Raw genomic sequence first — 13213 nt, 5'->3', positions numbered from 1 at the left:
AGCATCAAACAAACAAACAAACAAACAAACAAACAAAAAAAGCACCAGATGTTTTCATTGGGCCAACGTGTGGAGGGTGCCTCACATCACTATTGATGCATCTGCTTTGAAATTGGTTGTTGCTGGAGAGTCAAAAAGAGGACCAGGGCTGTATTTTGTGACGTTTCTGGAGCAACAGCTACCACTGACCTTCATAGAGTAAAGGAAATTAATGCAGTGTGAAGACACAGTTTTAGAGCAGACTATAAACCATCTTTTTTGCATGTGTCAGTGATACTGAAGCTTCAGATTTACTCACAGAAACACCACAGCAGTGGCAAATAACGTGTTTAGGTCCTTACTGTATGACTCAACCCATTCTTCATGAGACTTGGGTGAGGTCCAAAGGTTGAGAGTGAGAGGTGCGGCTTTTGCTGAGGTGGATTGTAAAATAAACTGTGGAAGAATGTGAAGTCTGTCAATTCTGAGCCATTTTCTGCTGCTGCCAATCTCAGTTTTTTGCCTGATGAAATTTAAAAACACTCCTTCATGTATTTTTTGGGAGAACTCATGATTATCCATACTGGTACATACTCTGAACAAAGGTAATATCATTCAAAAACGCCTTTGCCAAGGCCTTATGCACTGGAATCAAGCGCTGGAGTTCAAATATCTTGTGGACTGCATGGCTTAAGGTAGTTAAAGGGTGATTTTGAATTGTAAAGATGAAGTGCACTGACTATAATGCATTTATTTCTAGTCTGAGCAATGTCTGTTTTCTACTAAATGTGAATGCTATGCCCTGTGAAGTCTCACCTCCCATTTAAAAACTGGTAGCGCATACTCAGTGTTAGAATGTAGTAATTATTAAACTGTATGCAACTTCTACCAGAGTGTAAATTTAGTTACAAACCATTCCTCTGAAATGTTCTGCTGATGTACAATCCAAAAACACTTTTTTTATTTGGTTTTCTGTGATTTGTTTGAGTGTGAGTGTGCTGTCCTATTGGTTGAGGTTTGAGAAGGTATGCTGCATAAAGGCCTCTCCCACTGGAGACGGCTCTTTTACTTTAGAGTGCTTTAGAAAAACCCAAAAATGATCATCTGATGCTCTCTCTCTGATGGCAGACACAGAGGCCCGAACTGAAGCCAAAGCTTCGACTCCGGCAGTTTTTAAAATCCTACAGATGGCCACATTAAAGCTACTACAAGGAGTCATTAACTGGTTCTGAAACAGTCTCAATTTACCACAAATGCCTCTGTGTGACCTACATAAGCAAACAAGACTGTCAGCGAGAAAATTGGCTATTTCTGTGTGGTTGTTCTTAATGCCTGCCACCGGGTAAATTTTAAATCAGAGTCTGTGTTTACATTTTCCTAGACAAAGTTACAGTGAGCAGCATGTTAGCCAGTTAAAATGTAGCAAGAGGATATTTTTATTTAGATTATTGTAGTTATTATGGTGGAAACACTACCACTTTTGTCCACAGGGGGCTCCAAAATCAATGCAACATGAAAGCTCCTTGCAGTAGCTTTAAGTTCTGGCCTTTAAAATAAACCAAACAGTTAAAAATATTGTCCACACTGTATTTTACAGTAAGCTAATACAACGTTCTTTGTATCAAATTAGACAAAAAACTAGAAATATTATTTATTAAGCAGTATTAGACCATTTATTAGACCCTTACTAGATGTTTTTAGAGGTTAATTGGGGACCCAGTACAACAGAGCTTTACTGTAAACTAAAGTGAATTTGCGTATGTTCCATGAGACACCTTGTTTGGCTCTAATAGGCTAACAGTGAGAAACAATACACTTTAGTTTACAGTACAGTTCTGTTGTAATGTGTCCCTAATTACCCTCTTATTAAGTCTAATAAGGGTCTAACATTGTCTAATGAAGAACATATTTCTAGTTTTTGTATAATCTGATAAAAGGTACGGCTTGTTACATCTTACTGTAAAATAAAGTGAGACCAAAATATCAATATTTGTCATGATCAGTTTATCATTCAGTTTATCTACTGGTGACGGAGCATAGAATTCAAAACTGCACAAATGTACAGATCCTGTGAGTGTGTTGTGTTACTCTGACGGTGTGTGTCTGTGCTGAACAAGCCTTGGGGGACGAACACTCACAGGCATGAATGTAAACTGCCAACATTTTAGGTCTTAGAAAGATTTTTATGTTTTAAATTTTTCCTGGTTGCTTTTTTACTTTATGAATGAGAAGAAAGAGTTGGGGGACAAGAGGTGAAAAGCAGCTATTGGTTCTTTCATTAAGTGACGAAACCACTACATTAGATGTTAGACATTTTGTGTGATTGTAAATAGCCGTATCTCTCTACCTATTGTTAATGTATTATTTACTGCAACCTGTCATCTTTGCTGGTTTTACACCAATCCTGATGGAGTTCATTTTTTTTGTCTCAGAAGATGGCTGTCGCCTGGAATGTTCCACCTAACGAGGAGGGCGAGGGGTGAGGGAGGAATGTGCCACATTGGCAGTTAAAATGGGGGGGTGTGGTGGGGCGGCGGGAGGCAACAGAGCTCCACAAGCATGGACTCCCTCTCTCTCTCTACCTCTGGTGAGGATTTTGCTCCACTGTGGCAAATACAGAAGGACTCACTTTGGACTGAGGCCACAGGTGCCAAGAACACATAAGCACTTGTAGCACAACTGTGTCTTGTTTTGCTATTACAGTACAGATAGTTTTGATTTTTTACATTTCCTATGAAGAAAATATGGATAAAGTTTCTCTTTCTCCAACTGTATGTATCAAAAGCATATATACAAGACATGATACCATAATGTAGAATTCGTACTATGACCCTATGACGGCTATTTTTGGAGGTGAAAATTTGCCAAAGGTGACAGTAATTGCTGCATTTTTATTCCTTATTATGTGGCTCTGTTTTTGTTCAACACAATCCTGTACTTGGTATTATTTGGCAAAAATCCTGCCCACGTGCCATCTAATCAAGCAATAAATACAAACAAACAGACAAAACCACAAAATAATGACATACTATCAACTATTAATGATTTTATTAAATACATGAAATGCTGCATTGATGTTATATCCCTTATACTGTACCAATTAGTGGCAGTGGTGCCATCACAGTTTTGGCATTGCGACATTACCACTCATTATATCGAAGCCTGAAGAGGTGTTTGATTGTAAAATGTTTCTGTTTTTTGTATTTTTCTTTACAAAGAGGTGTCAAAGATGTGTTTTTTAAAAAAGTTGAAGTACACAGGTGTACCTCTGCATATTTGTACAGATGTCAATAGGAAATGGGGGGAAATGACAAGAGGGGGGATAATGGATGCTAAAGAACGAGCTGTTCAAGCAGACAGGAAAATAAAGATGGCGTAGCCGCACTCTGAAAGTGCAATCTGCTGTTAAGTCTCTTAACTGAGCTCTTACCGAACCACAAAGACTTCCGGTTGACTTTGAGACATGCACTGCAACTACTACACCACCACTGCTCCGTTAGTCCGATTGAAAACGATCAATTAAAAACCTGCTGCAGCTGCCAGAATCACAACTCTCAACGGTGTTGACTTTTCTTACAAGCCAGATTCAAAGTCTTTTTTTGAATCTGCAAGTTAGTAACTGTAAAGTTGTAAAGTATATTTTACTGTAAATAGCACCTGGGGGTCATTTTTACTCCTTTTGTAAGAGAAACTGTGGATTTAAAATATATAAAATATATATTTTAAAGAAATTTACAGCACTAATAAAGAGATTCTACAGTAATGCAGGTGTCTTCATCTGTATTACCTCATGACAATCCCATAATGACTAATGGCCGCCACTTTCAGGGGCTTCAGTGCACGCCATCTTAGCCTTGGTGTCTCTGTCCCACACTGACACAGCCTTCCTTGTCCCGCCTGTCTGCTTGAACTCTCAAGTCGTCAGAGAGAGCCCAAAACAGTGCAACAGCGGCAGCTCTGTTAGCTTCTAGCACACACCATCCATGACTATGAATATCTCTGGACTGAGCTATGACGCTACAACAAGCTGCTGCTGTAAAGCAAAGGGGCGCTCTCTGCCCTGGAGCCTTGTCATGGCTGTTGTCTGTTGCCAGGAAACCGACCCGCACAAAGCACAGCAGGGGACTGATAGGCAGCCACACTGTCGGGAGGCAGGCAGGTCAACCAGCCGGCCATGATAGAGGAAATGAAGGAGGGATTGATAGATAGATGGACTTCAGGAGGGAGGGGGATTAAATTGTAGCCAAGGGAATTTTGTAGAGCGGGTTAGGGGAAGGAGGGGTGAGGAATTTGACAAAAGAGGCCCTCAGGCATGTAAAGCAGAGCGATGAGTAAATAGTGCCTGGGGACAGCTGAGGTAGAGAGGTTACAGGAGGAGAAAGAGGGGTCAAAATCATAGACAGGTACAGCGTGGGACAAGATCCTCCCGTACAGTATGGTGCAGTGATTTAGCAGATTTAGTGATTCCCATTGGGGGAGACGGGGGCTGCAGATGAAGAGGCAGCATAGTGTAGACGCTGTTGGTACAACCGGTCTGCCCGACCTCAGTGAGCCTGCAGTGACAGCCTGGTTTTTATTGGGGGTCTATTAGCTTTCAGTTCCCTTTCTGCCATTCCTTTGGAAGAATGCTGTATTATTACCACACCGGGATTACTCTTATTATTGTGATTATTAACCCTTTCTTTTATACTGACAACAACTGGAACACTGTATAGATGTAAAGATGGCATTTCCTGCATTATGACGATGATTGAAACATGGATGTACATATATTGTATCAATTAAAAATGATGATGCATTAAGCTTTTATATGTCGCAAAAGTGAGCAGATTTTTTTTCTTGACAAGAGAGCCGAGAAAAGAAGGGGAAAGAGTCTGACACGATGAGAATAATTTGAGATAAATATTAGATTTGAAGTAATATAAGTGTCAGCACTGAGGATTATGTGCTGCAGGATCTACTTGCACATCTCACCGTTGCCATGGCAGCTAGGGGAAGCTCATGCTGTTGCCCTTGACAACAGAGGTACCCTCAGGCCTTGGCTTCTCGTGTGAAAGGCTCAGGTCATTAAAAGTGAAGACATCACTCATTCCTCATTCACATTTTCTTAAATTTAGTAAAGCAGAAGATAACAGACGTCGTTTAAACAATTCTGCTGCTGCTGCCAGATACTTTTTAAAGGAATAGTTTGGATTTTTTGAAGTGGGTTGCACAAGGAAATTATTGATAGTGTATTACCTACAATAGATGGAGGTCAGCACACCCCCTGCACTGAAGCTAAGCAATATACTGCTGTGCACAGGGTCAGCTGCAAAATGTATTTTAGCCACATAAATATCAATGTTGGCTTAAGGATATGTTATATTTAGGATATTTTCACCACTTTACTTTGCTGTCAGACAGAGTTTTTCAAAGGGAAACTATCGACAACAAGCCAAATATTGCTTTCTCCAAGACAACCAATCTCCATTGTCGAGTCACAACAACAGTTGACCAAAGTGCTGTACAATCAAATACAGCAAAAACCATTTAAGTAAAATAACCCAATAAAAACAATGGAAACATAAAAACCATAAAAGCAAAGTCATACGAACAGTGCAATCCTCACGGTATATTACAGCCAAAGAATAAGAGTTTGGGGGCTGCAACTGCACAAGTACAATCTCCTTGGTGCCTAGGTTGTTGGACTACAAAGAGCAACTGATCAGCTGACCTGAGACACCGTGATGGGATGTAAAGTTGTAAAAGGTCAGAGAAATGTGTAATAAGTAATAATAATGTGTAATAATTTGCAAGTAAGCAATAACATTTTTAATATCAATCCTAACATGTATCGGTAGCCAGTTGTGGAGGCCAGTGTGGGTGGAAATGTGCTCATGTCTGTGTTAACCTGTTAAAAGACAAGCTAAAGCAGTGTGGACTAGCTGCAGGTGTGAAAGAGAGGCCTGGATGACACCAACAAAAAATGCATTTCAGTAGTAAGGCCTGGTCATGATAAAAGCATATAAAACCCATTCAAAATCACTAAAAGATAAAAAGGACTTGACCTTAGATAAAAGCCTTAGTTGGAAAAAGCTAGATTTTCCAGTTTAAAATTACTATCCATTATCATGCCCAGATTTTTTTTTAGTGTCCTTCACGTATGGATCCAGGGTACGCAGGTCCATATGAGCGGCATCACAGGCACCACCAGCTCAAATAAGAAACCTGATATGAGTTTTGGACTTAAACAGTTTTGGGCCATCCAAGCTTTAATGTCCTTAATACGATCCAGCGGTGGTTTTTAAGCATTTGAATCTCTCCAGTTCAACGGCAGGTTGATTTGGGTGTTGGCTGCATAACAATGGAATGAGTGCAAAATTTTCTGATCCTTAGGGAAGCATATAAAGAGAAAACAAGAACAGAACCCTGAGGAACACCAATAGGGAGAAGTGCTGAGGAGGATGCACCAAGGATGAGGTAATACAAAGTAATACACAGACTATTTAGAAGTAACTCATACAAACCCTCATCAAATAATCCTAACTCTCCCTTTAACAGCTGAAATAAAAAAAAGTGCAGTGCTAATATGCTACATAAACAGAGTTTAAAATAATGCTATAAACCAACTTTTATGAGTATTTGTTTTACTTTGAGCACCCCTGCTCCAAAAGTACAGAGTGCCCTCTAGAATTTGCACATACCGGTCTCACGCTCCTCTCTCAAAGGGGGGAAGGCCGCGCACCCTTAAACCACAGAACAATGAGAGAATAGTGGGGCAGATTTCCATAACACTGTCCATTGCTCTGGCTCTGAACTGCTCACACTGACCTGGTGAGAAAAGCTTCTCTCAAATCAGCAGCACAAATTCCTGTCAGCGGGTTCAGCAGGCGGAGTGGAGGGAAGGACTGTTTCCACTTAAAAAAGAAAAGGGAACCAGAGGAATGTAAATACATGACAAGACAGAACTGTTGGCGGATCGATGTTACCGTTGTACCGCCTTAAAAAGTGACAGCTCCCATAATTAGCAGCCAACATGAGGTGACATTTCAAATAGGTAATGGGGGGTTAGGCTTTGTTGAAAGTGTCACAAGGCGGACGGGTCTGCCTAGACCCATTTTGTCTGCTTAAAGGGTCTTAATTGGAGGACAGTATAAAAGCAATAAAAAGAGTCTGGCTGTGGCTGCCAGAGACAAGGAAACTCGGTCAGTGTGCCTGGAAGCTGGACTGTGTGAATGCATTCATGGTGGCTGTTTGAGGGAGTTTCTTAAGTGTGTGCGCGCTTGTGTACGAGCATTTGTGGAATGTGTGTGTGTGCGTGTGATAGAGGCACGACAAGACAAAGGGGAGGAGTGGGCTAGAGCCAAGTGAGCAGATAAAGGATGAGCTGCAGAGAGTGAGGCGCTGGGTGTGCACGGCTGAGCGAAATTAGATCATCTGCTTTGAATCAGCTCAATGCAACCAACAAAAACAGGTGAAATTCATTAGAGGAAACATCCATGAAAATATCACAGACTCATGGTGTTAAAATAACAGATATATCTGCTCAAAACACCTGACCTTTTCTAAACTCTCCATTTCTGTTTAGGGGATACAGTCATTTGACAGGCTGTGGGGGGGGGGGGGGGGGGGGTAATATCATGAGAAACACAGATGGGGGATGGATCAAGTACTCAGGTCATGTGACTTAATGCTAACATAAAAAAGCTAATTTTATTAAAAATCCAAATTTTTGAGTAATTTTTAAAAAGAAAAAAACAATTCAAAACTCCTCTATGACAGTAACTGAATATTTTTGGGTTGCGGATGAAATGGGAGACACTGATCAGCATTTTTCACCATTTTCTGATATTTGATAGACCAAACAACTTGTCAGTTAATGAGGAAAATGATTAAACAGATTGATCAATAATGAAAAGAAACATTATTTGCAGCCCTCCTCTTTCTCCCCTGAAATATTGTCAGGAAACTATGACTTAACCACGATTGTAGCGTTTGTTAAAGTTCAACGTTATTATGCTGCTTGAGTCATTCTATGTTTCAGTTAATAAGCTAAAAAAGCTCTAAAATGTAACACGCAAATTAGCTTGAAGAACTAATTAAGGATTAGTGGCTAATTTACAGAGAAAACAACTGCATGAGGAAAGAAAAAAACAGGTTGTTGAGTTTATCAAGCAGCAACCTGCTTTATTCAGCACGAATGAAGCATAAGAACAATAAATAAAAGCAAGTTTCTATAGAACAAAGAATATTTCAGGTGTACAGTAGCTCAACTGCTATGTCTTTTTATAAAAATCTAACTAACAAGCAGTTTTATGAACCAATAAACATCTCTCGAAGCTTCACCTTGGCAACAAGGCAGAGAAAACAGCATTGGTCTCAACAAGAGAGTGTGAAAACTGAGGAGGAGAGGAGGAGGAGGAGGACAAGGAATCTTTTTTTTTGCAGGATGGAGAGAGAGAAAGAGAAAAGAACTGGCGCAATCCAGTCTGTGGCTCCTGCCGTTGCCCCCGGATACGGATGGAGTGAAAGCAAGAGCTGGGAGCTGGAGGGAGCTGCAGCTGCCTGGTTTCCATAGCAATGTGGATGCAGGACAAGTGAAAAGCGAGGGAGCGACAGACTGAGAGACCATGAGAGGGAGGAATAGAAGAAAAAACTCAGAGGAAGCAGAAAGATGAGTGAGAGGGAGCAGAGAAGGAGAAGTATATTCAACACAGAGGAGGGGGGAAGATGGAGAAAGTGTAAAGAAAGGAGGGAGGACTCAATGAGAAGCAGAGGGAGGCGTTGGAACGATGTTAAGCTCAGACATGGATCCCCAAGACTTGCCACTGGAGACTGCCACCTTCAGGGGAACCTGAGAAACACATACACACACATACATGAACACACACATGAGAAAAGGAAAAGGTGTCAGTGTGTCAGCATACATGTGTAGTTGGCGGTCACGGTGACCTACATTGAGTTTGTAGCGAGTTACTATGTAAGTAAACAATATCCATCATGTTGACAAGTCTGAACATTTTTTTTTCCTTTAGATGGAAGTTATTTATTCCTGTGTGTTGAACAACAAGCTTATACTGAAATAAATGTTAAGTCTCCTTGCTGTTTTTTTCCAACACATTCAGGGTTATTACCCATTTTGCCATTAGTATTTAACAGACAGCTAAATTTGTGCTCCAAAAAATAAATACCTAAATAATTAAATTGTTATCATAAACTTGTGAGGACTAGTTGACAAGTGGCTTTGATTAATGACTACTGCTCAACTAGGAAAACTGTTACATGACAACTGACACTATTACACCACTGACAGATTTTTTTACTCACCTTAAGATGGACTCCTTGGTGGTCTATGTGCTGAAGGGACTCCATAGTGCTCTTGACCAGAGCTGCACACAGAAATGCATGTACGCACACAGAGACAAAGGTACTGATGATCGCACCAGTGAACAGAGTCATAATTCATAACACACCGGAATCTTCAACAGCACTGTGGGTAATGTAGGTTCTGGTTCTGGTGCATCGCTTTTAATAATTTCTTAAAAAACACATTGTCTGACTTCATTGAGAGTAACATGAGTGCTAAATGCTAAATCAGTGGAGTATTCTTTTTGATGTAGCATTATCACACGAATTTAGCAAAACAGGCTTTAAAGTTCAAAACCAATTTCAAGCATTTCTACTGTTCTACTTGGCATAGTACATTAGTGTCTTTGATATAAGTGAAATATTTGATGTACCTGCAAACTGTTCCACCTGTGAGTCCTCCACTTCGTACAGAAGTTCATCGTGAAGCTGTGCTATCAGCCTACAGTTATAAACACAGTCAGAAATACATGATATACCAACTTCTGCTAAAACTTCTACTAATGATGCAGCATTTTGCTGATCATCATCAACGTACCACCATGATGGCTTCAAATAAGTCCTCCCTGTAATATACGTTCTCCTCTCCCAACAAACCCTTTTAATTCTGGTATAATTTGGCTCTTGGCTTCAAGTGTGTTTACTCTAGCAGAATGTTTGGCGTGTAACAGCAGCAGTCATTTGAGAAAACTCCTCAGCTCTACAAATTTAGTTGGCTGAATGCTGTTTGTGTGTTCTGGCTAATAGAGCACTTGGCTGTGTTTTGCCTGTGTAGATTCAAAAAGGACGACAGAGTGAGGAGCCAGTGTGCATGTTGTTACATTTGGTGTATAAAAGGAGGAAATGAAGAATACAGAGGGAGCAGCGGTTTGTAATATGATCATCTTGACTGAGTATCAGTCAAGATGATAGTTTAATGTTTGTACCTGGCAGAGAGTGAGCTGGAGGAAGAGACCAGGTTAAAGATTCTGATCATTGCCATCTTACAGAGATCAGCAGCAGAACCTGTACATGCATACATAGAAATAAAAATCATACACGTATCTGACCACACACATGCTCCCTGATTATCAGAAGTAAAATAATAAGGTTCATACAGATCAGAAAAAAAAAACTGATACTGCTGCACAGAGCTGTCAGTCATCCTACCTTGGACCACGAAGTTGACAGCCTGCCTTTCTGCCTGCATGCGGATGCTCCAGTCGGAGGAGTTGATGTTGGGGAGGGTCCGTCGACGACCCATGATGGAGAGCACATAACCTAAACAAAAGCAAAAATACAAGATATTTAAATTGTTATATTTAATAGCATCATTGTATATCGAGCTGCACAATTATTTTGTGACTGTGATTGCGATAAGATTAGTGGGAATGATCGTTTTTGCAACACAATTTTCATTTTTACTTAAAAAAATAGTGATGATGTGATATTTGCTGGGGTCTATACCGAACAAGTGTTTTCTTACATCTGGAGAACAAGATTTTTTGGTCAGGGGATCTATGCAGCACTACAGTATCTCATTATAATGCTGTTTTGTCGCACATTTTTCCTTTAAAAACTGTGAGTTGGTTGAGGTTCAAGGAAAATGAATCAAAACTGATACCCCTAGCCCAAACCAAGTGACATCACTTAAAGCAGGATGCTCATCGAAAGCCAAGACAAGCCCAAGCCAGAAAACCTTCAAGACCAAAATAACTTAAAGGTAAGTAGAAAAAACTTCTTCAAGACTGAATAAAGTTTGGTGTGCAGCATCAGTCTCTAGATAGAAATGACTCTACTTTTTTTTTTGAACTGTCTCTTCTTTCAGTCAAGTGAGTCACCCACAGCTACACACTGAGCTCTAAAGCTACTGAATGCCATTTGAAGAGAACTGTTTCATGAAAAGTCATTTGTTGATACAGCATTATAGGTGATTATAGTAACAGCAGGTTAACGATGACACAAGCATACACCCATACACACACAAGCGCGCACATGCACACACACAAACCCTGATATCCACATGATTCACATACAAAAGCGAAGAGAAACACACTCACACTCCCAGTACAGTAACACAAACACACACTGGAAGGCAACACAAGAATGTGCAGTGACATGATACGCACATTATACACAAACACACATTTTCAAATGCAGGTATGCAACACACACACATGCACACACACTCACACACAGTGGACCAGTACATTCCACCAGCCGGACAATGGAGCGGGCTTAACAGCTAAATCCCTCTAGTATCCCTTACTATGAGGAAAGCCAACCAGGGCATGAAACCTGAATGACCCTCTTCCCAGAACACACACACACACACACACACACATGCACACACGCACATATACACACAATCACGCACACAAGCATAAATGCATAGGAAATGAGTGAACAACAAACACAAAACCCTTCTGGTCGCTGTGAATTGACCCATGACACATGCGTGTGACCTTTCAGCCAGGAATGTGACCTTTGTTCTGGGGCCTGATGACAGCGATGTGCACTCGACTTTTGTGTCACACAAATGTTTTTTTCCAAATATGGACAGGTATGACCGTGAATCACACTGGAATGTGTGCGGTTTTTACACCCAATCGTTTTTTCATACCCAATCAGTGAGTCAGTGACTGTGAAGGCCAGTGCTTTTCAAGTTCAGAACGTGGTCGTACATCTGATGGGAAGCCGCAATAGAAACTAGGAACTGTTCACCAGATTCAATGGTACAAGCAAATGATCAGCCTTGTGGGCTTACAGGATCACACAGTTTTCTGAAGGAGTTAGTCGTTCGCTTCCAATCGGGATTTAGCATAATTTTAATCAAAATGTTATGACATTAGTTGTGTTGTTTGCCCACTGTCAATCAGTCAGTCAAATCTGACTTAACCACATCCACACAGTCAACGAAACCGTAAAGTTGTGGACCAGATGAAAAATGAGTTGAAACTAGCAATAACACTCGTGAAAATTTCACATTGTCACATTGTAATTTGATAAGTTGTCATTACAAAAAATGCTGATTTAATATTGACAATTTAATGAAATAGAAAATTACTTGAGATTCAAGGCCTTTGAGTTCAGTCTCAATTTGGAACTTCACTCAGCTTGTGTGTATGTAGTGTTTGAATGACAGCTGTACACATAGCTGAGTATTGCTGGCATTTGTACCATGTGCCATCATCCATGACAGAGCATAAGAGGCTGAAGCAATAGCAAATCCATTTTTTTTTTTTATTAATGACAAGCCTTTGCCAGCTCCACTGTCTACAAGAGTCTGTCTGCAGATGAGACGTCTGCATGTGTGTGTGCATGAATAATCTTACAGTGCATCACAGCCAGGACATGTTTATGTGTGAGAGTTAGCACAGAAGGGTGTTTATGGTATGGACCAGTTTTTATCTTTGTGATTCCCCCTGTTGGGTTTCAAAAAAACAAAGAAAAAGAAAACCTCCTTCTCTCCTCATCTTTTCAACTTCAGCAGTCTTTACAAGCAAAGGTACAGCATTCATCCCAAGAAGCGGTAATGAAATTTGCATGAAGAACAACAGGATAAGCTTACCCAGAGTTTTATTTTATTTAAAAATCAATGACAGTGGGTGTCAAAGACATAGCCATTGAGAGGAGCACTGACATGACAACTATGGCTATTAAAAGGATAGATTGGATTATTTTAAGTGAGGTTGCATGAGGAACTTATTGATGGTCAGTGTATTACCTACAGTAGATGGCCTTCTGCATGCCCTACTAGCAGAGAAGAGTCCCGGTGTGGGAAGCTATGCAATGTACTGCTGTGGACAGGGTCAGCAGCAAAATGTATTTTAGCCATTTTTTAAAAAAAATCAACATCAGTTTAAGTGTATGCTACATTTAGATATTTTCATTGCTCTACATTGCCATC

The 13213-nt window shown here is 40.4% G+C and overlaps 1 protein-coding gene across 1 annotated transcript in view; it reads right to left on the bottom strand.

The window, feature by feature from the left end:
- Positions 1-7749: 7749 nt before the first annotated feature.
- The window catches only part of poln (polymerase (DNA directed) nu), a 70021-nt gene continuing 64557 nt past the window's right edge, over positions 7750-13213 (bottom strand). Inside the window, exons 23-27 of the mRNA XM_084713135.1 lie at positions 10474-10584; positions 10251-10329; positions 9699-9766; positions 9286-9347; positions 7750-8812 (exon numbers count right to left, since the gene is read on the bottom strand). Of these exons, the coding sequence (XP_084569261.1) occupies positions 8720-8812; positions 9286-9347; positions 9699-9766; positions 10251-10329; positions 10474-10584 (413 nt within the window). The 3' untranslated portion in view covers positions 7750-8719. The remainder of the gene's footprint in view (positions 8813-9285; positions 9348-9698; positions 9767-10250; positions 10330-10473; positions 10585-13213) is intronic.

The sequence above is a fragment of the Lutjanus erythropterus genome, chromosome 23 (genome assembly GCF_056507025.1).
Source record: "Lutjanus erythropterus isolate fLutEry1 chromosome 23, fLutEry1.hap2, whole genome shotgun sequence".
Taxonomy (NCBI): Eukaryota; Metazoa; Chordata; class Actinopteri; order Lutjaniformes; family Lutjanidae; genus Lutjanus; species Lutjanus erythropterus.
The sequence above is the reverse complement of the archived record's forward strand: the minus strand, read 5'-3'. Positions and strand labels throughout refer to the sequence as shown.